Source organism: Patella vulgata, chromosome 6, assembly GCF_932274485.2.
Source record: "Patella vulgata chromosome 6, xgPatVulg1.2, whole genome shotgun sequence".
Classification (NCBI taxonomy): domain Eukaryota; kingdom Metazoa; phylum Mollusca; class Gastropoda; family Patellidae; genus Patella; species Patella vulgata.
Window position 1 is genome coordinate 20,465,230 of NC_065884.2, and position 27,220 is coordinate 20,492,449.

Here is a 27,220-nt window from a genome sequence, read left to right on the forward strand (position 1 = left end):
ATAGTCCAGTTTCCCCGAACTTGATATCAATTTTTTTTTTATACAATTTGAGAATATATTGGTTATTAATAACCAATTACTCAAAGTTATATTATTTATGAAAACATGTAGGTCATCTTAAGTGACTCATCAACCGATTACCCTAAAGGCTTTATCAAGCTTTTCATTACCAGGGATTGGATTTGATTAATAACTAAATTAGCCATTTAATATGTGGTCTCCAACCCCATCAATCTTTTCTAAGTTGTATACCTAAAACGAGGCAATGGCATGTTGTTTAAAGAAGAAAGGAATAGAATTGTTTATTGTTGGCACAATATTTTGATCAGTTTGAAACTAACATACAATTTTTTTTTTTTTTTTTCAATGGTCACTTGCAAAATACCAGGAAATAGAAGATTGCATGGACTGTGGACAGTGGTGTTCCCACCCGATTGAATTTCAACTTTCAAGGGTTTTTATGTAAATGCCAATGTGTATACATATGAGTAGACCTCGCATTTGCATCCCATCTGAACAACTAGTCAGATTGGGTTCTGGCTTGTATGTACCAATAAATCAACTATAGGGAAAAGTTAGTATCTTGTAATAACTGTACTATTGCTATTACTAAATGTAACCTGATAGCAATACCGAGTAACTGCACACTACTGGAATACGACCAAGATGGAACAAAATAATAAGCAGGGTTTTTTTTACATAGGTTCCCCAATCCCATTCAGATAGCCTGAACAAAATATTGATTATATAAAAATCTATAACGATTCATAAGATAATTTTATTTCATGCGTAAATAATTGTTACTACAATTGATCACTAACCTAACGTACAGTAACACATGCAATAAGTATAAAGAACTCAACCTATAATCACTAAGCAAAAGACTCAGCACTAAGACGCAATAAATTTATGAGTAAAAAAGATAGGAAAAATAATGTACAAATTTTTACACGTTTCAACTTTTACACTACGGGACACTATACTAACTGTACTAAAACAAGTACTTGTAAATTAGAAAATAATACACTTGGACATTAGTTTATCAATATAGTATACAAAAAGGCATTTATTAGGGTAATGCTAATGCAGGACTTGATATTGGCACCATTTTAAAAGTTTACTTGTACTATTATTAGGGAACTTAAAAGCTGAATAGGCCCTATTCGATTAAAACCAAATCACACAGTTATGTGATTCTGATTTAAATATTTGGGGTATTTTTTTTACATGACAAGTTTAATATACAAATGTTGAAAAAGACAATACATAGGAAGAAAAAAACAACCAATAAATAATCTACTATAATCCCAGAACTAAATTAAAAAAAATTTTCTTGGGTTGTAAATGCAAGATGGATGCTGAGCACTTTATATTTGAGTATTTCAAATTAAATAATAATGTAATGATTAATCATGAAGCTGTATTAAACGGGCAGTGAAAAATGATATTGTAGATGGGTTGTTAAACAAAAAAACAATTAAATATATATATACAAAATCAAAAAACCTAACCTATTACAGATCCTCACAGAAAATCTGATTGCAGATTTATAAAATATAGACTGAGAGATGATTATTTTATAGAGATTTTTCCTGTTTTATTAAAAAAAAACTTCCTTTGACAAGATTGACCTATGTAAATATTTTGTTGTTGGCAACAATAAAATATTTACATTTGGCTATGTTTATAAAGCTAAAATTGAAAAGTATGTTTATGAAAGCTACACATCCTTTTATCTTACTCTTAGCCATTATTTAGTTAATTCAAAATTAATAATTAATTGAATGTCTGTAAATGAAAAAAACCACATCAATTTTTAGTTTTTTAACACAAAAACGGTTGATTGGTTCATGCTATGACATAAATTCAAGGCATTTTCACTAATGGTCCACTGTGTCAGAAAACTATGTTTACTCATTAATCAAGTCAAATAACCACTACACAATATGAGCACCATACTGCATTAAACTTGCACATCGTGAGATTTACCGTCACCATTTTGAGCAGCCTTTTTCACTGACATCTCTTGCTGCATTTTAGCCAACATCTGTTGCATTCTTTGGATCTCGGCATCTTTATCTCGAAGCTCCCTTTCTTTATCCGTATCTTGGCTGTCTGGTCTTCGAGGGCGACTTGGTTTCTTCATGGGTCCACCTGTTGCCAATTTTTCAGCTCTGTAATTTTCATAATGAATTTCTTGGGTGACTTCTTGAAGGTCTTGCATGTGCGTGATCAACATTGTTCTAAGTTTGATAAAATCGCAATGATCTGGATTCTCAACTTCCACGACACCCCAAGGATACATTCGACCTCTCACTTTACGACCCTTCACCTCGATGACAGTATTAGCACCAATAACAGCAAATGGTACTGCTCCTTTTAACTGTGTGCATTGTTCCTTATAGTCTTCATCTTCATCAGAATCACAATCAGGAAGAGTGTAAATATTGATGCCATATTCGTCAATTTGATCCAATATCTTCCTCTTCAGACTAAAAACTTCCTGTTTGGTGAGTGTATCAGCTTTGGCTATGACGGGTACGATATTGACTTTATGATGTACTGCTCGCATGAAGGCGATGTCAAGGGGTTTCATGCCATGACCAGATGGATTAATGAAATAAAAACAACAGTGAACTCGGTTATCAACGATATGTCTTCTGTTGAGGCCACTCTCATCATTCAAATACCTCTCAAATTGATCATCAATATACTGAATTATGGGTTTAAAACAATCTTCAGAGTTTAAAGGATCCCCAAAGCCTGGAGTATCTACAACTGTTAATCTAAGTTTTACACCCCGTTCTTCAATCTCTACAGTTGAGGCATCAATCTTCACGGTCTGCTTGATCTTATCAGAGGCTGTTGGAATGTGCCTTTCTGGATAAAGATCGGTTAAAAACAAGCTGTTGACTAGGGTAGATTTGCCTAAACCTGATTCACCAACAACCATTAATGTGAACTCGAACCCTTTCTTCACCGATTTTCTGTGAACTTGATTAGGAAGATTAGCAAATCCAACATAGCCGGGTTGTTCTGGGTTCACAAATTGTCTCGAGTCCGCCATCTTTTCTTCCACGCTGCCTGAGTGTTCAGGGCTATAGCAGCTAACATCCAGACCAAATATTTTCCACATTACCAATAAAACTACGAAGGCTTGTCCGGGCCACCGATGTATCATGAATTGCATTTTCCGCGTTTATTAATTGCACTAAATTTAAATTGTTTCAATGGGTATCTCTGCTTGGTCAGCATTAACCAAGTATTGTCTCGTTATATATTATATTTTATCCTTGCTTGATAATGACTAGAAAAGCCTAGTCGAAACGTCGGCCAGTAATACGGTACGCAGTACTTCTATTCCATAGTGTTGGGGGTGGGGGGCAGCTGCCTTTGTTCAACTTTGGCGTTCAGATTTTGAACTTGGAAAAATGACATCTTGATTTTGCAATTTTTTTCAAAGCGAATTATAACAGGTGACAAATAGGGATTTGATGATCTCTTTGAAGATGTATTCCTGTAGATTCCTTAGTCGTATTTGTGTTCTGTTACCTTGTACGATTAGAGTTTGTTATAGTACGTTTACAATAGTAGATTATACAAGCCAACAGTGAGGCTGATGTCCCCCACCGAAATCCCGAAATAAATAGATGACACATATTAATTAATTGCACACTATCTTTTTCAATTGTATCGATGATTATCAATTGTACGCGAGTTTCGTCACACTCTATCAGATAGAATCAAGGTTATCGTGTCCCAAGCATCGACCAATGAAACTGCTTATGCTCTGCTTAGCTTTAGTGGGAAATGTTAATAGTCAAGACATTCACCTAATGAACCACATTGATCAGCAGTGATACCCTGACATTTTTGCCCAGTGCTTGCCCCATGGGTGTTTTTCGGGTAATCCAGTATTTGTCTAGTAAGATAGGGCGTTTATACTTTCCATATATACCAAATTTGCCATACTTGTAATGTATTGGAAATAACCACTTGATAAATACTTTCGTGAGAATGTATCTTTAAAGCGCAATCTTTTAAACTAAAGATACCCCTTGACCATCTACATAATATTTATAAAAGCAAAAGGCAGTGGTCGAATTGCTTGCAGAGAATCGACGATAATATCCTATTTGGAAATTGGTCCGAGTTTAACACATTCTTATTTTAAATTTCGAATGAGCCTCCTGGGTCATCGTACTTCTGTGTAATGCTGTTAAAGGCTATTTAACACAAGGCTCAATCAATAATTAATAATTATTAAGTGAAAATTACGACTTACCGCTATCAATCCGACTAATCAATTAACAAACGATAAGCGTCACAAATAAATAACGTCATAAACGGTTTACATAATTTGGTTAAAACAGCACATTAAATCTATACCAGATCGTCATTATTTTCGTATGAATGAATTCCTGTCACAATTATTCTATATTTCTTTCCAATGCAGCATCTAGCATCGTTACAAACAATCGTGTTCATGTTTATTGTCTTATGCGAAGGAATGGGACTGAGCGATAAAAAATGTTAAAGGGAGGTAACTCAATGTATAATGTCGTAATTTTGTCGGTAATAAAACACCGACTGTAATTAAACTGGGTGTTTCTGGTGATTAATTGTAGGTAATACACGCTAAATTGTCAACATGTAATCGACAGTTCCTTACAGATCTATAAAAATACAATGATACCATAAATCGTTCCATTATTCATACCGTTTCGACCTTCAAATCAAAGATAATAAAAGGGAGACAAATCTTGCAGAAAAGTTATACAACAAAATCTGATTTCCAATAGGCATATCTAACCATGGCAAATGTTTTCTTTCGTGTTTTAAATTCATCAAATCCAGTAAAATTTTCGTTAGTAAGTAGATTTACACACATATTACAGGATGCCATATTCTATTCTTTACTCTTATTTTTATATTTTAATATAAAAATTAATAATCTGGTGAACAAATTCTGTTTATTTATGAGGCCAGGATAAGTCTATAATTTATGTTGATATGTATGGTTATTTATTTACAATAACAATATGAATCATGAATTTAAAATTTAATGTAGATTGTAAAGGTATCTTAAAGTAGCTAAGTCTCTAACTCAATATCATCAAAATCTTACACATTAAAAACATGAATTATTTGTCAATTCAAGACAAAATAAACATAGTGCGTTTCAGCGTCACTTGCAACAAGTGACCAGAAAGAACGAGGCTAGACATATGCAACAACTTATGTCAAACGATGACCGTATATCTTATCTGGAGAGCATGCACAAAAGAATTGAATAACCAGACGCTATAAATTGTCATGGTTGAGACTCATGCCGTATTTCACTGGAAATAACTGATTTGAAATTAGAGTCAAAACGGAAACAATTGAATGTAAATCAGGTAATATACAATCCGATTACATTATTATATTCGTTGCGACCCATTTGGGTCAATTTCTAGGTAAAAAGTATTAGCGATTTAGCTCCTTTAAAGTAAATAAATCGATACATTGGATCTAATCAAATCTACATTTCATTTTTTATTGAAGAAATCTGTTTTCTTTTGGAATTTATCATCAGTGCTATCATTACCATCAATGGCATGCATCGTAATTCTATGGTTCTTGTGGACTTTTATTTCGGCCAGACCAGTTTGTATTTATTTTCTTCGGGAAAAACCTAATATAAACTTTGCTCTCATTTTTTTTGAAAAAATAATAATTTTAAAACAAAAAGTCCTACCGTACTAGTACTTGTCTGCTTTTCTCAAAATCTTTTGGTTCAAAATTTGTAAGTTTATTTATTTAGACCATGATGAGCTAAAAATTAATTTGTTTTGGCTGTACTAGGATAATCTCTTATTGTAACACACGGCTCAGGTTTCACAAAGTACCCATCATAAGTTATGCACGAAAATGGAACATTATTTTATACAACCCTGTTGAACGTGTATGTAAATTTACGTGCCTTGTAAAATGGGACCTGTGAGCCATACGCATAAAAACTCAACATAGCCACGCTTTAGCAGGAACTATTCGATTCTTCAAGAACTAGGAGCCAAATTTTTATCTGGTAATTCAACTGCATCATTCGTGCAGTACAAGCCTATGCTGTTTCTAAGACTAGACTGTGCCAATACCATTATGAAAGTGACAGTGCCTGTTTAAGAATATAGGCCCTATTGACAATTTCTGAACCCTTCCAGGTGAAACACCAGTTATATAAGGCAGTCCCCATAGTTACCAGATTATCCAGTGGAATTTATACTCCTGATGACACAGAACCACCAATTCCAGTTTATCAAGAAAAGTCAGGAGAAACTACAGAATTAAAGAGAGCAAGATTACTTTATCAAAGCAGAAAGAGAGGGATGACCGAAAATGGTCTGTTATTGAGGTAGCATATATTTGTTAAGTTAGTTTTCCATTGTCAAAGTCGAGCTTTGGTATGTACATACACAGAAATAAATGCAGATAGACTGAAATATGAACTTATAAAATAAATAAGAAGTGGTACGATGTCAAATTTTTTGACCGTATTCAAGGAAAAGCTTGTCCAGAAAATGCTTTAGCTGCAAAAGATTTTAATTCTCTAAATTTATTTTGCAGTTCTTTTGCCTCTAAATATCTGGATAAATTAGATGAAGATCAATTAATTATGTATGATAGATTAATCAATAAACCTACTAATGACTGGGAAATATATTACTGGGTAACAGGTAAGCTTATAAATTGTACATTTTAACTTTTAATATACACCCACTTTTAATATACATGTATACAGTTTTATCTAATTTAAATCAAAGTTGCCATGAGGTTAAACCATATCCACAAAATCTCACTTATTCATGGATTCAATTAACTGAAGTTGATTGAAGTCAAATGGTGACTTTTAATTAAGGTGAAAAGCCTTTAACTGTCCTTTTACGTGCTCAATATATTGACTTTAACACCTTTAACTAGCTATAGATTTTCATACCATACTCTAAATACAAGTTGAAGTTATTTATTAATTATGGGAATGGTAGGAGCAATGTCCTGTCTTAATGTGAATATTTTCGACTTTATGTAGATAAGTTTAGAATTTTGTATGGGCATCAGAACTCTTTTAGATTTTCAGCTTATTCAGTGCCAATAAAAAGTCATGAAACCTACTGTGGTTTAATCTAAGCTACATGCCTTGTTTTAATTGTTTCAGGAGCTAAACCAACTCCTGATGAATATAATCACCATGTTATGGATATGTTAAAAGAACATACTCAAAATAAAGATAAAGATCTTCGTCTTCATCAACCAGCTCTTTACACATAATAAATGCATGTGAGGCACCAAACTATTTAAGGTGTTTTGGACTTAATATTTAAACTGTGAGAAACTGTGAATGTTACTTAGAAATGTCAATAATTGTGACTGAGAATTTTGTATGTAAATGTAATATAAAGATTGTTATAAGATGTAAATAAATAGTATAATAGATTTATTATTATTGCATACTGAATAATGTTAAGGGAGGGATACTGGACCAAGCTGCTTCCGTGCCATTTTTGTTTCCGGAACGTGTCTCATAAATCTTTCAAGATATTTTTATGAAACTTATTAAAGTAGTTGGGCCATTTTCTAATTGGAAATTTGTCAAATTTTTGTGTACCCTTGGAAACAAATTTGACTTAATTTTTAATGTGCAAGGAATTAGATGCTGATGACAAGGTCTACTTGTTTCATTTTTTATGTAGGTTGGTACTGCCTTTTTAGGCTATGAATTGTTGCATTGAAAATAAGATGCCAAAAAATCTTCAGACAATTTTCAACCTGTGTCACCATTTGCTTGGCTACATTTTAAAGACCACCATAATGTGGGTGGGGTACTTTGAATTCACAAAAGAGATCTTTTAAGCATCACATTTAATGGATTTACCATACGTAGTTCTCATTACCACATCTTTGCTTTACATTTAACTGAATTCCAGTCAATCCAAGGGAGCAAGATGGCTAATTGAGTAAGGCACTGGCTCACTAACCAGAAGATCTGCGGTTACTTCCCGGTGGTGGCCGAGAAAGCTTGCTGGGATTTTTCAGTGTGGTTTCCCCTTGTCAGTGGTGCCTGGAAAGGAACAGCATCTAATCGTTCAGATGGGATAAAAAAAACCAAGGGCCTGTGTACACATTGGCATGTACATAAAAGAACTTTTGACATTTGGAATTCAAAATAACAGTAGGTCATACTGCCTCATAGTACACTGTCATATTATATTCCCAGTTGGTGCAGAAAACAAGGATGTTAAACACCATTTCATTTCAGTCAATTCAAAGAGTTCCATATAAATGTAATTTGGTTGTACGTAGGAGTCTTTAGAAATAAAAATTATAGTTAGGAAGGCAACCAAACACCTTGTCACATACAAGCATGGGATCGAAACCATAGATTTTGACTTAATGACAACCCCCCAAATTAGAAAGCATATTGGATATTCTAATGTAAACAATGTTGTGCCATTGTTATCTGTTGAGAACAGAAAAAGACATCAAATTAAACACACAAAAGGAATTTAATTAAGATTCAATATGAGTCCAACATGAAGAAAATTTGTCATTTTGTGATTGAAATAATCCTGTAGGAGGTATAAAATTAATTGCTGTTTCCTTCTTTCTTCTTTTACATTCTTTCTCGATCAACTGAAAACAAAAATATGTTTTTATAAAATTTGTTTTAAAAAAAATAGCAAATGAAAATAGTGGCTACACGACACGTATGACAAATGGGTGAAACACTGAAAACCAACACATAATTTGGAAAAATTGCCCCCCCCCCCCCAAAAAGATAAAATAACTAAAAGCAAGATATGTGATAAAGAGAAGGGGAGACTTTGTCTACATTAAGGATTAAAGTAAATGAAGAGGGCGGGGACCCTTTGGCACTAAATCGTATCATTAAGCTATCCATTGCAAAATTTCTTAAATTTGAAACCATTTTGATTCAAATACTTTCCAAACATATAATTTTTTGACCAGTCTTGAAAATCTAAATAAGGTTGTTAAATATGTACCTCATCTGTTGTGAGATCTAAAACATCACCCAAAAGTTCTTCTTGTTGACCTAGTTGGTGATTTATTTTATTTGCTGCTAGAACAACTTCTGGACAGTAGTGAGTTTGAAGTGTCTGAAAAAAATAAATATATATTGGATTTAGGTATTAATAATAATTTATAGGGATACATAAGAATAAAACTGGAAATATATTTTAAAACGTTAACTACTCCCTATTGTGTAATTAATTTGACGAAGTGACGAAGAACTATGTACTATGTTCTTAAAATAGGTTTGGAAAAATACCTCTAAGGCGTTATATTACGCCATACACATAGTGAGTGGCAGTTGTCCCGGAAGTAATATAACGTCCTATACATGCCTCAATCGTAGGGGAATTCCCAAGGGATTCCCCCAAGTGATGAACTATGTTCTAAGAATAGGTTGGGGGAAATACCTCCAAGGCGTTATATTACGCCCCACACACAATGAGTAGCAGTTGTCCAGGACGTTATATAATGACCTACGCACTTAACGGGTTAATGTGAATTTAGAAGATTTATTTAGTTTTACATTATAATATAATTCAGTTGAAATACACAAGAAATTAAGGTTTCAATATCAACCATCCAAAATTTAGATTTACCTTAATTTCCCACAAATAACTCTCCATAGCTTTACATTTAGCTGGATCAGTTTCTTCAAATATATACGGATCATTTGGTATTTCTGAAGAAAACCCCCAATAATAATTTGTAATGCACATGTATTATTAATTAGTTTAATAGGACAGGTATATAGAATAATTCATGTAGTATTTTGTTAAATACAGGTTCGAGAATACTGCAATACAACACCAAAACAGAACCAGCAGTTGCCAGGCAAGATACGCCCACATTTTGCAAGAGATGGATAGAGAACAAGCTAAAAAAAAAACACCACATGATTGTTCGTACAATCGAGGCCATAATCCAAGAAGTATTAGTCTGAAATGTGCGAGTATCGAAAGGGACTGAGATATAAAAATACATTTTAAGTTTTATCAAAATTGGACAAAGATCGTGACATCTAGAGGGTCAACAACCACCTTCGTATTACATGCTTTTACTCAATTTGCGTACATGGAGCATCCATTTTGTCGGGCAGTTTCGTTTCGAACTCAACCTTCATTTTGGTGGAACATGATATATTTAAACGTTTTTTAAAATCTGATAAAAATTGTGACATCCACAAGCTAATAATGTGATTTTTTGTACAATCAGGGGGCATAATCCAGGAAGTTATGGTCTGATATGTCCGAATATCCAAATGAACTGAGATCTTTGGAATATAAACATATTTTAAGTTTCATCAAAATCAGATCAAAACTGTGATCTCTAGAGGGTCCACAAAGTAAAATTGCCATAATTCAGGATATAAACATATGTTTTAAGTTTCATCAAAATTGGATAAAAATTGTGATCTCTAGATGGTCCACAACCTTGATATTACATACTTTAACAGTATTTGCATACAGGGAGCGTCCATTTTATCTGTGAGTTTCGGTCTAATTTTCAACCATAATATTGATGTATTGGTGATATATTCAAACGTTTTTTTAAAATCAGATAAAAATTGTGACCTCTAGGGGGGACCACACGCTAAATTAGGGGCCATAATCCAGGAAGTTGTCGTCCGATAAGCGTGAATATCGAATGGAACCAAGATCGTAGGATTATATACCTATATTTCAAGTTTCATCAAAATCAGATAAAAATTGTATCCTCTAGAGTGTTCACAGGCTAAAAACATGATTTTTTGTACAATCAGGGGCCATAATCCATGAAGTTCTTGCCATTAACTGGGTCAGTCTTAAAAAGCTCTAAAATTTGAATCATGAGATTTCTACTCGTATGTCTATTTAAATTGAAGTGTATTGCGACCGGTTTTGAACTGTTGTGTCTAATATCTGCATAGTGTTCCTTTATTCTTTTTGGAAAGGCATGTTTGCTTTCTCCTAGCTATTTTTGTTTTACAAAGGGAGAACGTTAATACTTATTAGGTAGACTATATTTCTATTAAACAATTATAGCTAGTGCGACAGGAAAATGTCTTACCAGTTCTACCACTAATAAAGTAGTTATCTTGGGGTAATTTGTTGCAGATGTCACAAAATTTTAAAAATTTGACACACTGACCAGATGTTTTTTGGAGAGATGAAGTATACATTGCCTGGAGCGTGAGTTTTTAGGAGCGACAATAAATGTATGATATTTGGAATGCATAGCTGTTTTTTTTTTTAAATATTGAACATCTCATTCCTTCCCAAATAACATTATTACCATTCATAAAAGTCAAGCTAACAGATAAAATAATTTATTACATACCAGATGGACCATCTAATCGCCCAAGTAAAACCTGACAATTTGGATGTCTTTTTAGCAGATTGAGTATAAAGGTGATAGCTATTCGTATTCCACTGGCTGGACCAGTTAAACATAATCTGGCTAATTTCTTAGCAAATGCTGCAACGAGGTAGGCTGGCAAATGTCTAAAATGAGAAAATGAGCATGTGTAAAAATTAATGAATTCATATATGGGATATACTCAATTGAATGTTCTGGAATTGAATTTTCTCAATCTCACGAATTGTGACAATCGAGTGAAATGGTATTTTAGGCTAAAACACATGCACTAAATAAGAAAATACCTCAATAGCTGAAACATGTTCGTTGTGGTTGATTACGTTACGATTCTACTCACACTACCTCAGTTGACAGGACTAAACTCCTTGTCACTAGACTGCAATTCTGTCAATTCAGAACTAACAATCGATCATCCCAATAGCTTATAGGAAATGATCAAACGAAATTAAATGGGGTTTAACATCTTACTTTTCTGCACCTACTGAGCTAAAGAAGATGGAGAGAGAAATGGAGTTTAACGTCCACCCAACACAAACTAGGTCATTTTGGGACTAACATATAGCTCAATTTTATTTCAATACTTTGCTTGCACGTAGGGGTCTTTAGCAGTGGGAAGAAACTGGAGGACCCGGAGAAAACCCACAAGGTTGGACAGACGACTCTACTCCTTGTTACATACAACCGGGGATTCGAAACCATGCCAGTTGATTCAATGACAGACCTTATGATACAACGTGCACATGCTAACCATTCAGCCATCCCCCCCCCCAAAAGAAGATGGAGGAAGGATCAACAATTATTAACAAGAACTGAGCTTTAAAATTACATTATTTTTTTTAACAACTCGATTTTATCTTTCTGAATATTTGATGTGTGACAAGTTAAATTTTGGCATTTTAGAAAATCTGTACAGGTCAGATGATATTTTGAGATGTTTGGATTCTCTAGGTCTGTAAGGATTTTTAAATGGTAATATTTAATTAACAAATTTTGTTATTTTTATGAAGAAAAATGAGCTATTGGTATTGCAAATCTACAAGTTTCAATTGTAATCTATTTTTACTTACGTTGATGACAAAAACAGATCTGCAAGATGAAAGAATCGAGCTCTGTATTTAGCATGAAAAATGATGGGATCAAATAATGCATACAACTTCTTATAAAAATCTGGATAATCTCTGAAATATTCATATTTTATCATACAGGGTATAATAATTGTTTACAGTCGACTGAGAACAAGAATGATTAGGTCCATTATTTTTATCATTTTTGAGAATTTCCACATGGATTCTGTTCAAACTCATCTTAAACCATGTATTTATAAAAATCTTTATCTTTTATTACAAAGAGATATTAAGACTTTTCTGGTGAGTTTTAATCAATCATATAGTAATACTTCACTTTCTAAATAAAGAGATTAAAAACGAGATACTTACAAGTTGTAGTTATTTATTAGTATGAAAATACTGTTTAAAGCCAACAAACTTATTGCACCACCTAAAATACACAAAGTAAGATAAAGAAATATTTGTTAATCATTGTTCCTTGCCAAACCCTCGATCCTGCAGCAAAGACCTGGGGAAACTAGACCTACTCTTATATCGAATTCCAACTGACACGGGATCTTTTACCTGCACGCCAACGTGTACACAGGATCTTGTTTTTACGTCCTATCCAAACCATTATACGTTGTCCCCTGCCAGGCCCTCTGTCCTACACACTGAAAAGGGGGAACCATGCTTGAAAATCCTGATGAACTTTATCGGCTAACACCTGGATCAACCATGGGAACTCTAGGTTAGCGAGCCAATGTCTTATTCACTGAGTAACTGTCATTGAGTCACTGTGCCCCTCTCATTACAATAAGCTGAAACTACAATTTGACAGCATAGATAAACTAATGTGTGCACTTTAGATCATAAGATCTATCATTGAGTCAAGTGGCATGGTTTTGATTTCTTCCTTTTTCATGATGAGGAAAAGGGTCGTCTGTCCAACCTTGTGGGTTTTCTCAGGGGGCTCTGGTTTCCTTCCACAGCTAAAGACTCCTACGGGAAAGTGTATTATTGAAATAAAATTAAAGCATATGTTAGTCCCGAAATGACATAATTTGTGTCAAATGGATGTTAACCCCCATTTGTTTTCTCTATTCTCTCTCTCACACATAATAAAAATAATTGTTTTCAACTCACCTATATTATAGGAATCTGTTAAGAAATCACAGAGAAAGAGTGGACTGGTTATATTAGGGATGACTTTATCATGCATCATCATTAGTACTCGTTTATACATACTAGTGTTTAACTGAAAGTAACACATATACAAATATAAAATAAACCATTATCATCAAATGGACCTTCCTGACCTAAAAGAAATATGAATAAATACTTAATACAAGGTTATACACTGACATGTTGCATGACAAATTCGATTCAGTGGTACTGGGCCCCCAGATACCATTGGGCCAATGGGCTACTACGCCTGTTGGTAAATCTGGCCCTGGTGACAATAGTTGTTCATAAAGGCTTTTTCAGTTTTATTCTAAGTAACAGAACTGGCATGCTTGGTCAGAATATGTTGTAGTCAGCGCCCTCATTTGTATAGAATTATAACTTCAAATATGGTACATGTTAGCACTATTACCAGAACAATGAAACATATCACAAACTTACAAACATCAATAATTAAAGACTTACTTTAAATCGTAGGAATTTTAACCAAACGGTGGAGAATAATTTCTTTTGTTCATCTACAGATCTTGATTTCAAAACATCTTCATTTTCTGGAATAACAGATAAGACAACTCAAATGATATTAAACATTTGTTGATGTGTATTTCTACAACAGAAGTTTGATGCAGAAATAAAACGAAACGAATTGGGGTATAACGTCCTACATGTCCGCTTCATCCAGGCTAATGAAGAAGGTACTTGAAATGAAAAAAAAAGAATTACAGTAGTTGGGCTTACAAACTTTTTATATAGTCATATTACAAGGACAAATCTTGAAATGTTCAGACTTGCAAATTTGCTGAAATTTCTAATGGATGGGGGAAGGGACTCAAGTGATCAGTATGAATTGAGATATAGTATCTGACCATACTGATGGTGAATCTATAAAAATAACTAAAGTTTATCTACCACCTAATAGCATTTAAATATGTTTTATGTAAGAGCTAAATATGCATATTTCAGGTCTTTATTTTGGCTTCAAATTTATTATTTACTAGAAGAATGCCCGGCTTCGCTCGGGGGTCATAACCCCGAAACCGGAAGTGGTAGACTAACGCCACCTGGCCTATGTTACTCCCCGGTCCAAGCTACCCCTATACCTCAAATTTCAGACACGGAGCAGACCTAGTGTAGCCGCCAACCCCGGACAGACAGACAAACGACAGTCACAAATATTAGTATAGATACATTCATTCACATGACAAGCTGATAATCAACTCTCTATACTATCGGATGACTTGGGATATTATCTGGATTAGACAATCTACAACCTTTAATTGGTTACAGTTAAAATGGAAAATCAAAACTTTGTTTATTATTGTAGCAATGACAATTGAGACTATGATATTCTTGTCAAAACTTCAAATATTCTTATCTTTTCTCAGAATAAAGCAATTTGACTGATTGCCAACTCTTTATCTGCATCTTACATAATGCATCTTTAATAATAAACAAGAAGGAAAAATCTCTCTGTATCATAAAGTGTCATTTAGAATTGTTCAGTATAAAATGTGATACGATATATAACAGGTGTCAATACACAGGTGTTCTAATAAAGCTCTGATGGTCATGTATTCAGTCAACAAACCTGGTAATTTGGCCAACCAGCGTGGCTCTCCACCTGGTAACATCTTCCTAGGTTTCGAATTAAAGGTGAGATTCTCTAGCAGACTAAAAACATTTTTGACATATGTATCACTCACTTCCTGTAACAGATTAATTATAATTGAACAAAGAATTTATTTTTTTCCTTTAATTGAAAATGCAAGATAATTTCACATATAAACAATGAGAGTACAAACAGACACAACAATTAGATATACAAATTTCCAGAATTTATGAGAATGGTTTTGAAATGAAAAGAAATTATCGTTATTGTCTTGTTAACATTTTACTTAGCTCATTTTGAGATAATCAAGACCAATTTCTCATGAAATAAGAGAGAGGCAATGGCTAATGCCTAGAGCAAGACTTTATCATAAAAGACTACAGTTCATGACCCTACAAATGGCTTTAATTTCCACTCTTGTTTCCAAACGAATAACCCGCTGATAGATATCTCGATATACCTGCCGTGCCAATGGAATAATAAAATATTGATACAGATGGATTTTGATGTGAGACTAAATAGCCAACATTTAACTTATCATTTTCTATTAGTGGTGTTGTTCAAACCACTGACCCAGTTCTGCAGGTTATTCGTTTTGGAAGGCAAGTGTTGAAATTTTGCAATGGTCTGTAAGGCACTTTGAGAAAATATATTGCCATAAATAAACAAATTATAATTTATTAACAATTTTAGAACTGTACTCACTTGGTTCTTCTTGTGTTTTAGATCTGAGTGCAAAAATGTTAAAACGTAAAATCGTACATCATCAAATTCAGTATATTCTTGAAACTTTGTCCAAAGACGAGACATGTCTGTGTTATCATCTAATAGTTTATTAAATACCTTCTGTAAAACGAAAGTAGAAAAATATTGATATAACGCTGCATCAAAATGATTTATATTAATCAAAGAGGATATGAATAGGGTACATTTGTGCAGTGGTAACTAAGCCTTCTTCTGTTCAAGTCTAGCATCATGGACAAGGTCAGTTTTTTACTTCTGCTCAGAACGGACTACTCCTTCTTATATTATCAAAATGCTATTAAATCAAGAAATTATTTTGCATACATCGCGGTCAATAACCAAAATAAGACAATATATGTAGTTATGTACCCTAGGTGTAAATTACCTGAAAGAGTCGAGAAGGGAAAGTTTGATGTTCTGTTATTTTACGTATTGGTGTTTGGCCTTCTGCTTCCACAAATTTCATCATGGTGGTCAGTGATAAATCCTGAAAAATAAATTTAAAAAAACCTGATTCAACTAAATGTAGGCCTTTTAGATTGGACACAAAGGGAGGAAGAAATGGGGTTCAAAGTCCACTCAACATTACCTAGAACGAACATATAATATATTTGTATTTCAATAATTGGTTTGTGCACAGGGGTCTATAGAAGGTGGAAACTGGACTTCCCAGAAAAAAAAAACCACAGCCATCATCCCTACTCCTTCTCGCATACAAAACTACAAGTGTGAGATCGACCCATGACATGGTTAGATATTAGGCCCCATGATCCACTGTGTGTGAGTTATAGACCACGCGGCCTCCCAATCCCCTTAACAAATCAGTACATCTATCATGTTTTGTAATTTGTTGGAGCCAGATAGAGGAACCAAAACTGTTCAAACTCATACAAGCCTTCTTTCAAAACTGGGAAGATGTCATCACAAACTCAAGGTCAGTCTAGTTTCGTTGCAACACTATAATAATATCACCAGTTATACTATTTCTAAATTATAAAACAAGTATAAATTGGTTTGTTTACATAGGAGTGTCAGTACTAGTAAACTGGTCCAGGATAAATTGTCACTTTTTCCTTATTTTATGTTTGTGCGTACTAATTTGTTTTACTTCATTCTCTGTATCCCCAGTGGTCTCATTCCATTCCACTCCATTAACCCCTGTTCTATTCTATGGCAGGGACACATTTTCCAGTTATCTGCCTTTGATGATTGCGCTATTTTCATTGACCAATTCCATAAATTGTTAATTGCAAAGGAAGTTGGCAAAGGGAAGTAACTCTCATTGGGTAAAGTAAGCAAAATGCAAAGGCTCCCCTTCAAGAGACAAGGTTAGGAATACAAAGTTTTGATAGGGATTTGAAGCTAATTTTTGATAGATTAATTAGTTTGAACATGTTTTAGTCCAAATATATCATTAAATCACACAGTTTGTATGCAGGAAAGTATCTTTAAATAATTTCAACAATATTTTCATAATTTCATGTACGGTACAGCAAACAAAAGAGTTAATATTGCTGGCTCATTAACTTATACTATTTTACCCCTCTCAATAATCAGTTCAGATAAGCTTTGCATGGCATTTCGTGACTGAGTACAATGAAAAAAACAACAACACAATTTATACAAAATAAATCACTGGTTTGTGCTTGATAACGATGAGAGAACACTTGTCAAAACATCATGCTATATGTGTACAAATCAGCGATTGTTTTCCATATAAATTGTGTTGTGTTTTTTTGTTATCAGTTCAGAGCTATGGGTAGCATATTCTGCATACATTATTTGTTATCCATACATTTTGTTTTAATAATTAATTTTATTAATTTTACCTGAATGCTAGGGTTACTGTGATGTAATAAATCTACCAGATGAAATATAGTACTAGCATACTGTTCTCTTAACCATACTTTATATTTTTCTTCTGCTTTTAAATCTACAATAAAATCACATTATCACATTTCAACTGCTTAAGGGGTGAGGCAACCCAAAAAAATGTTTTCTGAAATTCTAAAGCTATTGAATTGAAAATGGCACAAGTAGTTAGGAAATGTAATAAACAAGGGAAAACTAAAATTAAAAAAAAAGGGAAAAAAGGTGTTGCCAGGGTAAAACATTTTTTTGGAAAAAGTATGAAAAACATAGGTACACCATATCTCTGACAATAATAAAGATAAATGTCTCATTTTCCGACTGCTTATTCTTTAATAACCCTAAAACTAGACAGAGAGTTTTTATCTATAATTTTTATAGTTTCATGGATTATGATGTTTAAAACATTTGCCTCACTACAATATTTTGTCTTTGGAGAAATATTTTGATAACTTTTGAAATATTAATGATAATCCAAATTGCTTTCTGTCTGATTCTGTGGTAGATATTAGTTTATATAGCCTGCAAATTTGGTGAAGATATCTTAATTGGTTACAGAGATATAACATACCTACATTTTTCATAATTTTTTCCTCAAAAATGAGTTACCCTGGCAACAAATTTTTTTAAAATTTAATTTTCCCTTGTTTATTACATTTTCTAACTATTTGTACTATTTTCACTTCAATAGCTTTAACATTTCAGAACAAAATTTTTCGGATAGCCTCCCCCCTTAAGACAAGCCTTTGTTACAATGCTTTTTAGTTTTTTAGTTGGCAACTTTAATCCAGTATTATGAAGTTGCATTTTATTAGGTCTCCTTTAATAACACATTAAACAAAATATGTCTTCAAAGTGCGACTTTGACTGCAGTTATTTGTATCCTAAGTTTTCATTAGCTAGCACACTATTCTTACCAGTCAATAAGCAGTTAAAATATAAATATTTGATTAATGAATGCAAGGGTTCAATAGATTTAGATCAATTTGTCCCTGTATTTGGAAGATACGTTGTTTATAATTCAATTAGTACTTCTATTTGAACATGTGCATTTCAGGGAATTATTTGAGTGTCACTGTTAGTGTGCTTTGCTATACAGTACAGTACAAGGTTTTGAATAAAGTCTCATAACACAGGTGAAATCTGTTAGTCAGTGGACCCCAACATCAACTTTATACTATTTATTATAAGCACTTTACTCCAGCAATAGGTTATTACACTGACTTACACAGGTTTCTCACCACAAAAGGAAATTATAAATAGTTAGAATCTTTTCATCAGCATACATAAAGACCATATCTAAGACAGGGTTAATAATTGTTACTATTTTAAATTGAATATTTTTATAAGCAATGAATACGGCATGATGCTAGTTTACCTATAAATATATCAATATATTAGCTATTACCTTTCATATCAGCTTCTGATGGTGGTTTATCAAAATACATTTCTTCTGTTGATATAAATCTTGTAAATATCTTGTGAAGACCTCGGATACAGGCATGAATAACATCATCTCCTTCAGTCTGAAATCATAGACATAGGTTATTGAATCCGAAACTTATTCTAATGGCTTGTTTTTCTTATTGCTAATTCAAAATCATCTCATATAAAAGTTAAAAAAAGTTATGAATTATAAGAAGTGGCCTAAGTTGTTAAAAAAAAATTAAAATATTAAGCATGCATACCCTCATAATATATTTATTCATTGACCAATGCAAATGGTCGTTAGTCCTAGCTACATGTATAGGCTTGTCTTTTACCAGTCTAAGTTTGGTTTTATGTAAATTTAAAACATTGCACTCAAAAATAAAATAGACTTATTGATCTCTAGCCATGATGTTAGCAAATGTGTGACACAACCATATAGTTTTACACTGTCACCATTTCATGTGGGGTAATAAATAATCCAAATTTTAATCTTCCATTAAAAACTGTTCCAGCAAGTGATTAGTGCATGTATGACGTATAATTATGAAAAGAAAAGCTAATTGAATCTAATCAGCTTTCATGATATAAAACTTGTGTTTCTCTTTGTACTGTTACGAAAGGGAAAAACAACAACATAAAATCTCTATTTTACAGCATATTAGCATGCTATTACTTATTCAGATGAACCAATGCATATTGACATTGCTGCGATACAAATGAAATGAAATTGGGTTTAATGGGGGTTAATGAATGAAGACAGGTATATGCCATGCACGCAGTGGCGGTGGGGGGGGGGGGGGTAAGGTGTCCTCCCATAAATATGGTCCTGCTCTCTGTTTGCCCCTTCCCCCCCAACACACATATTTGTGATATGTTTTGGTGTTTAAATCGCACATTCCCACTCAGTCATAAACTTGCATGTTGTAGAGTCTGAGTAATTTTTTACTGAACCCATCCTGCTGTAAATCTATTATAAACAATAACATATAAACCACTTGAGAAGAGATTTTTTAGATCCTCAAAGTTTTTGGATATGGGTTTTCAACACGGCAAGAATATTCATTCACTTTGATTCACTCCGTTCGTTCGACACATATCCCACTTTGTTTGGATAAGCTAGTGATTTGGGGCTAGACAGTATTTGGTCAGTTCTAGTCTGAAATACTGCTAGATTGCATTTCCGGCAGTCTATTTCTCAAAATATTGTAGCGAATATATTCATTCACTTTGATTCATTCACTCTGTTTGTTTGACACTTTCCTTTCTGGTCTGATAAACTAGTGATCAGGCAACAGGCGGTGTCTGATTAACTCTATTTAGCTCGACAATCGGTGTCTGAATAAGACTGCATTTCCGGCTCTTAATTTTTCAAAAACTTTCAGGGGGAGGTCCCCCATACCCTCTGTAAGAGCTCGCTACTTCAGTGCTCATGATGGGGCTTCATCGCGGTTCGCAAGTCTATTCGTTTGACACTTCCCACCCTGACCAGATAAACTAGTGGTCGGACGACAGGCGATATCTGGTCACGATCTACATACATGTATTTATCTCGACGATCAGTGCCTGAAATACAGGCAGACTGGATTGCCGGCAGTCTGTTTTTCAAAAATCTCTGGTGGATACCCCCCCCCCCCCATACCCCTAGTTGAAGCTCATGCCTTTGCTCCCTTAACCTTGGTAGGCTTGGACTCTGCCCCAGCTTTGCCCCTCAAACCACCGGCGGCTGGTGCTGCCACTGCATGCATGAGTGTGTAATGAGGGAAATTTTGCCCGGACAGCCTACACTGATATCAAATTCCAACTGTCAAGGGCTCTTTTACATATTAGACGTATGCTGTCACTGACGTAGGTGAAACCATGCCGGAAAAATCACAAGGAACTTTCTTTGCCCACTTTGCACTTGGCATTACATAAAACCTGATTGTCCTTGCTAATCCCCAATGACCAATAATGTTTTGTTTTTGTTTACATTTCAAAATTTTGTTTTGATTTAGAGAGAGTGACATCTGTAATTGCCAGGAATATGTGACTCCCATTCGTCTATTTTTGAAATGTGAGTATATGTTACCTCTATATATGCAATAATATCGATGATAGAATTTGCATGTTTCCTATTTTCACTACACTTTTTTGATTTATCTTTGATTTCAGAAATAATATTTTTCACACGTGTTTTGTTAGTCGTCATTTTGAACATCACGTGATCCGGTTGATTCGTCGAAGTCGTGATTAAAAAGTGATTTTGACCATTGAATGTGCGACAACTGGATGATCACGACATTGGAAAAATACGTGGCGTGCGAACGCATGCGCTGTTATATCTTTGGTCTCCCATATTGGATCGAAAGTTATATACGCATTGTGAAATTTGCCAATCTTGATCACAAATATTTTTCTAAATACAATATTATTCACCACAATGTTCAGCTAAAGTGCTTAGCTGGTTGGAAATGGGTTTAATGACCGAGGATGGATGGTAACAATACCATAAACTTCTAAATTACCACTTGGTAAGATATCGGAGAAAGAAGCCAAAATGGCGCCGATCAATCTAGGCCGTCTCGGGCCGACTGGAAATAAATTTTGGCGCTCGACCATTATTAAATTTTAATCTTTTATTTCACAGCAAAGTTGTATTTATTATAATTTTATTAAATTAGACAATTTATTAAATTTAATATTTCGTTAAAGACTTGCAAAATGTATGAAGAAAACCAAAGATATAATTTCTAAAATAAAATTAATAAAAAAAAAAGTAACCAGACAACACGTGCTTTTGTTTTGATTGACACACATGCCCAGGATTCAATAACAATTTGTAACTATAGTAAATAATAAGGATTTGATCCAATGCCGCAGATGATATTCATCTGGGCTGGGATGTTTTTGTACCGTCGGCCACAAAGAAGTGATATTTACTTAAAAACAAATCATTTTTCCAAGTTTTTCTTAAGCGTTTGAGAAAGTGATTAGAGCTACATTGTTCCAATTGAATATAAAGGAAAACAGACTGGCCTTTAAATTTCTGCCAACATAACTATGTACAAAAATATCTTGTTACGATAACTTATCAAATACATAAATGAATACGCTTTCGAATCACAGTCACATCAATGCCATATAAATGAATGCTCATTTACAATCCTTTATTCTATAAATTACTCATGGCTTTGATCATTTATTGTAGGAGGCTTGGGCAGCATGCAGAGGGGTGATCAAAATGGGAAAAATGACTTGGACCAACAGAAAACAACTCCGACAGGAAGAGAAGGTGTGGTGGTCTCGGTCATTCCTCAAGCCTCTGTTCTCCAGGCAGGAACAGTGCAACAATATGCAATTACAGGGCAACAACTACAAGCTCTAACTGGACATTCACAAAACACCATTGGTAAATTAAATTTAATTTTTGTTTTGAAATTAGTTTGTAATGCTTGAATAAGATATCAGAATCTGTACGCCACTAAAGTAACAAATACAAATTTAGTAAAAGCCTAAAAGTTTTAGGGCTAAGTGTAGCTGTTCAAATGTTATTTGAAAGATATTGCCATCAAATTACCGGTAAATGCATCTAAAAACTCTTATTATAATTTTGAGTTCTTGATGAGGACTGTTAATGGAATGAATTTCTTTTCTTCAGGTGTGGTTCAAAGTATAGGAGGAAATACAACTAGTTTTACTTTACAACCACAGCTTGGCCAAAATTCCACCGTTCAGCCTCCAACTTCTGTTCTGACCTCCACTCCCACAGTAACAAGATTAGTGGCCCCTGTACAAACTTTAATCTCTACAGGTCAAGCTGCTAATCTTTCTGACATCAATGTACTACAACAACAATTATCTTCCTCTAGTAAGTAGAAAATAATTTTTATTTATTAGTCATTGAGGAGTGTTATTTCTGTTGGACAGCAAGAAAGAGAAATTATATCCAGATTCAGAAGATTCCTAAACATTGCAGTAAGGAAAATATCATAGTGGGTTCCTATGAAAATTGGTGAATTTAAGCCTGAAGGAATGGAATCAAGATTAATGTTTCATAAATAGAATATTTCAGTCATTGTTAAAACTCTTAAATCAAGAAACTTGAAACTCAAACCCATTGTTACAGTTTGTTCCATATTGTGTTACTTCAATTTTTCTTTTTTTCAGATATTGTGAATGTGTCGACAATCAGTCCTCAGACATTCCATCAACAACCTTTACAAACCGCAACCGTTCATGTTGTTTCTGGAACCGTTGTCTCTCCACAAGTAGAACAGCGACAAAGAAACATTACGTCGTCTACAAGTAGTGTCAGCCCATCTGGGGGCACCATCCACCACCATGGTCAAAGCCCTACGAGGGGTGGGCAACCACCCCTGTCCAACCTTCAGCAAAACCGACTCAGTATGAGCATAAACCAGCAAGCACAGCAGTTAGCTCAGAGGCGGTCTAGTCAGACTAGCCCTGGTTCACAGGGTACACCTGTATCCAATAGGACCGTGATAGACACCAGGCAACTTATGGCTCATCCTATTGGAACACTGACCTCCCCATCTTCCCGAGTTATTACAACGCAATCAGGTCAGCCACCGAGAAAGAAAATGAAACTAGAGGAGAAACCACCTGCGACGCCCGATATAGGACGCAGCAGGAGACTAATTCTAGATCAACATTATAAAGCTCTCAGTGAAATTAAAGAAAGTTGCATTGAGAACTTAACTGAGTTATTTTTCTTACAAAATTCTGGTAATATGATGGACTTTCATGCCTGGAAAAAAAGACCAACACCTCAGTTGGTTCAGTTTTTAAAATCTAGTAATTTTGATAGTGATGAAGAAGAGGAACATCTACAAGAAAAGAGAATCAACGATGAAGTAATTATGCTTTTATATTTGTCATTTTTGTGATCCACTTCTTAGGGGTAGATTTAAAAAAAGGTATGCAACTGTTTGTGAATTCCGCCTTCTAAATAGAAAAAATAATTGGATTGTAGGCTAGTACTTATTCTTTTCCCTGCCCCAAAGATAAAATTTTGAACTGTACATAATTTTCAAGTATGGCTGACAAATGTTGAACTTTCAATGGTAAAGTTTTTAGACCTAAGTCTTGTCATGCCAGAACATTATATGTAATAAGTTATCAATAAATAAATTTCTGTTTCAGGTGAAAGTGCTAACAAGTGCAGGCAGTAATGTTCCATTGGCGACACCTGTTGCCATTTCTACGACATTGCCACCCTGTGTATCTGCCTTGAGTCAACAAGGTATTAAAGTATTGCAAGCCCCTTTCCTCAACACTAACACGCTCCCTAGTAGTTCGGACCATCGTAACCCCAACATTCAGGACTTCCTCAAGCAACTATCTGCATATGCAAAGGGTATTCAGGAAAATTTTCCATATTCAAACCTTTTGATGTTGCATGATCAGTGGCCTTATTGTCGTGTAGTTTATATCAAATATTAGAGGTTCTCAGTTGCTTCCTTCTAGACGTGTCGCTCAATTCATGTCACATGCTTTTTCGCCATATATGGTACATGTAGCTGAGAGGGTCAGTTAGCTTGAGAAGTCGTCAATGTAAATTTAGTTGCCTAATTTTAAATTATTTTTTTTAAACCACCTCTTTTTAATAGTTGTGACTTTGCACTTTATTGTTTGTAAAAGGTAGTTAATTTGGTTTGTGCTGTCAGTGAATTTAATTAAGATCTAGTTGGCTTATGAGACTGACCAATAGAAGTAGTTGTGTGTGTGCCCCCTTGTTCCCTAGTTGATAGGCTGTAAATCCTTACCATATGTGAATGATGGTCCCCTAATAAAAGTAACACTGTATTAATTTAATATTGTATGTCTTGTGTAAAATTTGTCTGGTATAATTATTTGATGGTAAGGGTTGGCTTCTTGTAGACTTAGGTTTGATGGTATTTTGTACATTAACATTTTTACATTCCAAACGTTTTACTAAAATGTTGTAGAATGGCGATTGTAGTTGTGCTTCTACTAACAACTCTTACTTGCATGTTCTGATTTCTATAATAAATTTTTTAGTAAATAAAACAGTACTATAGTAATTAAATATTTGGTAGTTGAAATTAATTTTTCGTAATTAAAAAAGTTCTGTGTTCCTTTAATGTATTGTAAAGTAAATGTAGAAAAAGTATTTTTTTTTTTTATAAACGAAATGTATTAAGATTAAGATATAGTTGAATTTTTATTATATCTTTATTGGATTATGTTGGAAAGACATTTGTTGAAAACCTATTTTTAACCTGATTTAGGTTCCGATAGCAAGTTGTCTAAAAGTGGACAGTCTTCAGGTAGTCGATCACCAGGTGTAGCCTCAGGTAATACTCGACTTTTAAAGCTTTGATAGTTTAGGAACGGCGAACTGTGCCTACCTCTGTCAATTAGATGCTGCATTTTGCTTCCGCTTTCAGAGATATGCAATTTGTACCTATTTCTTTTGAAGAAAAGAATAGCTTATATTGCAGGTGTACTTTCTGTTTACATGTGTGTATTTAAGAATACATGGGATGTTGACGGAAATGTTTCATTTCAGGTTTACCTGTTCAGCCGACGGCAGTAGGGGAATTAACGACGACTGTAGATGTATCCTTGCCTGTACCTGGTTCTGTTATCTTGTCGACAACTTCAGCTACACCCACAACCAATTCAACTCAATTACAGATTCACCTCAGTAAAAATGTCTCACAACCACTCTCAATTAAGACAACACAGTCTCTAAAAACTCCTTTATCTTCTCCGTAAGTTTCAACCAATTATTGTTTTAATCCACATTGAATATTGTATAAATAATTACTGAATTATCAAATTTATATTTTCCTCATATTGATATATGCTTAGAGCATGCACTTTGGATGGATTAGGTGCTTTATAAATGCACATTATTATTATTGGGGAAAGTTGAATGAAAAGCGAAATGTTATATACAAAATATATGTATGTAGTATTTAATCTGACCTATATTTTTAGTGGGCTTGGTACAGGTACAACAGTTAAAATTCAAAAATCTCCTCCCTTATCACCAAGGCAGCACACTCGTCAACAATCCATATCGGCTGTGTATGACAGTTCTATAGGTTCACAAGAAGCTATTGTTGAACGAGCTAAACAGGTAATTAATAAAATAGTTCTGGATAAATATGAAATTATTGTGCATGGAATTTCTATTTATGGAGTTTTATGTAGGCCAAAATACCAAAAGTTGTTACTTTATATAGTAATTGTCTTGTGGCACTGGCCTTAAATTAACGTTCTTGAATGATGTCTAAAACTTAAAATGGAAAGTTTTGATAATCTCTTAAGAATACATTCCTTTCTATAAAGTAATCTTTACAATAGACCATTTTATAACATTAGAATACCAAAACTAACAGGAGAATCAATTCCCAGTTAATAAAAATCATATTTCATTGTTTTCATGTTTTTTGGGCTTCTTTTTTGTTTAGGAAGCACAGGTAATGCAAAGAGTTGCAGAGATGAGAAAAGAGGGTATGTGGTCATCTCGAAGGTTACCTAAAGTTCATGAACCTCCGCGTAATAAAGCTCATTGGGATTATTTATTAGAAGAAATGCAGTGGCTGGCCACAGATTTTGTTCAGGAAAGAAAATGGAAAAAAGCAGCTTGTAGGAAGGTCAGTATCAAGGGAAAACCTTCTCCATGCTTAGTTTTTTTGTCAAGAATGGATATATTTTTCTTTTATATAAAATTATAGCAACTGTATTTGTATCTTAGAGGGTCATGGTTACAGAACTGTATTTATTAGGCTAGAGTATAAAATGTTCCAGACTAATTTTGGGCTGACAAGAAACAAATATTTCACGTCTGGGTTCCCACTTCCCACTTGACAGATTTGAAGGTGTGCCTACTTCTTCAGATTGGACGGAAAAATACAGTCCACCCATCTCCACAATG

General features: G+C 34.0%; 4 protein-coding genes across 13 annotated transcripts in view; 2 read left to right on the plus strand and 2 right to left on the minus strand.

Annotated features, from left to right (window-relative positions):
• Positions 1-758: 758 nt before the first annotated feature.
• LOC126823842 (septin-2B) lies at positions 759-3,102 on the minus strand. The gene has a single exon (XM_050552866.2). It carries the CDS (start codon positions 3,065-3,067, stop codon positions 1,964-1,966), a length of 1,104 nt encoding a protein of 367 aa, XP_050408823.1. The 5' UTR covers positions 3,068-3,102; the 3' UTR covers positions 759-1,963.
• A 1,623-nt stretch (positions 3,103-4,725) lies between these two features.
• Positions 4,726-7,477, plus strand: LOC126823504 (succinate dehydrogenase assembly factor 2, mitochondrial). Its single transcript, XM_050552386.2, has 4 exons — positions 4,726-4,871; positions 6,204-6,394; positions 6,607-6,716; positions 7,196-7,477. Exons 1-4 carry the CDS (start codon positions 4,815-4,817, stop codon positions 7,306-7,308), a joined length of 471 nt encoding a protein of 156 aa, XP_050408343.1. The 5' UTR covers positions 4,726-4,814; the 3' UTR covers positions 7,309-7,477.
• Positions 7,478-8,524: 1,047 nt separating this feature from the next.
• LOC126825588 (nucleolar complex protein 4 homolog) lies at positions 8,525-21,845 on the minus strand. Its single transcript, XM_050555252.2, has 14 exons — positions 21,816-21,845; positions 19,289-19,406; positions 17,841-17,944; positions 16,397-16,498; positions 15,973-16,113; positions 15,247-15,364; positions 14,124-14,209; positions 13,620-13,731; positions 12,864-12,924; positions 12,495-12,605; positions 11,389-11,552; positions 9,669-9,751; positions 9,042-9,155; positions 8,525-8,670 (listed from the first exon to the last, which is right to left on the minus strand). The coding sequence occupies exons 2-14, from the start codon at positions 19,326-19,328 to the stop codon at positions 8,548-8,550; spliced, it is 1,359 nt and encodes a 452-aa protein (XP_050411209.1). The 5' UTR covers positions 19,329-19,406; positions 21,816-21,845; the 3' UTR covers positions 8,525-8,547.
• LOC126825586 (helicase domino) overlaps positions 21,619-27,220 on the plus strand; it is a 49,606-nt gene continuing 44,004 nt past the window's right edge. For 8 of the 10 annotated variants that reach the window (XM_056101561.1, XM_056101564.1, XM_056101565.1 and 5 more), the window contains exons 1-9: positions 21,619-21,821; positions 22,499-22,699; positions 22,949-23,158; positions 23,458-24,164; positions 24,454-24,667; positions 25,563-25,628; positions 25,844-26,048; positions 26,278-26,419; positions 26,754-26,939. In XM_056101561.1, coding sequence (XP_055957536.1) covers positions 22,513-22,699; positions 22,949-23,158; positions 23,458-24,164; positions 24,454-24,667; positions 25,563-25,628; positions 25,844-26,048; positions 26,278-26,419; positions 26,754-26,939 — 1,917 coding nt within the window. In that variant the 5' untranslated portion in view covers positions 21,619-21,821; positions 22,499-22,512. The remainder of the gene's footprint in view (positions 21,822-22,498; positions 22,700-22,948; positions 23,159-23,457; positions 24,165-24,453; positions 24,668-25,562; positions 25,629-25,843; positions 26,049-26,277; positions 26,420-26,753; positions 26,940-27,220) is intronic. The other 2 variants (XM_050555239.2, XM_050555247.2) reach the window with 2 other exon arrangements.

Coding starts and splice junctions, on each gene's coding strand:
- LOC126823842 (XM_050552866.2), bottom strand. CDS start 3,067: ATGGCGGACTCGAGACAATTTGTGAACCCAGAACAACCCGGCTATGTT.
- LOC126823504 (XM_050552386.2), top strand. CDS start 4,815: ATGGCAAATGTTTTCTTTCGTGTTTTAAATTCATCAAATCCAGTAAAA. Junction 6,395..6,606: donor GAAAATGGTCTGTTATTGAG/GTAGCATATATT, acceptor TTTATTTTGCAG/TTCTTTTGCCTCTAAATATC. Junction 6,717..7,195: donor AATATATTACTGGGTAACAG/GTAAGCTTATAA, acceptor TAATTGTTTCAG/GAGCTAAACCAACTCCTGAT.
- LOC126825588 (XM_050555252.2), bottom strand. CDS start 19,328: ATGTATTTTGATAAACCACCATCAGAAGCTGATATGAAAG. Junction 16,114..16,396: donor TCCCTTCTCGACTCTTTCAG/GTAATTTACACC, acceptor TTCGTTTTACAG/AAGGTATTTAATAAACTATT. Junction 15,365..15,972: donor TAAAACACAAGAAGAACCAA/GTGAGTACAGTT, acceptor AATCTGTTACAG/GAAGTGAGTGATACATATGT.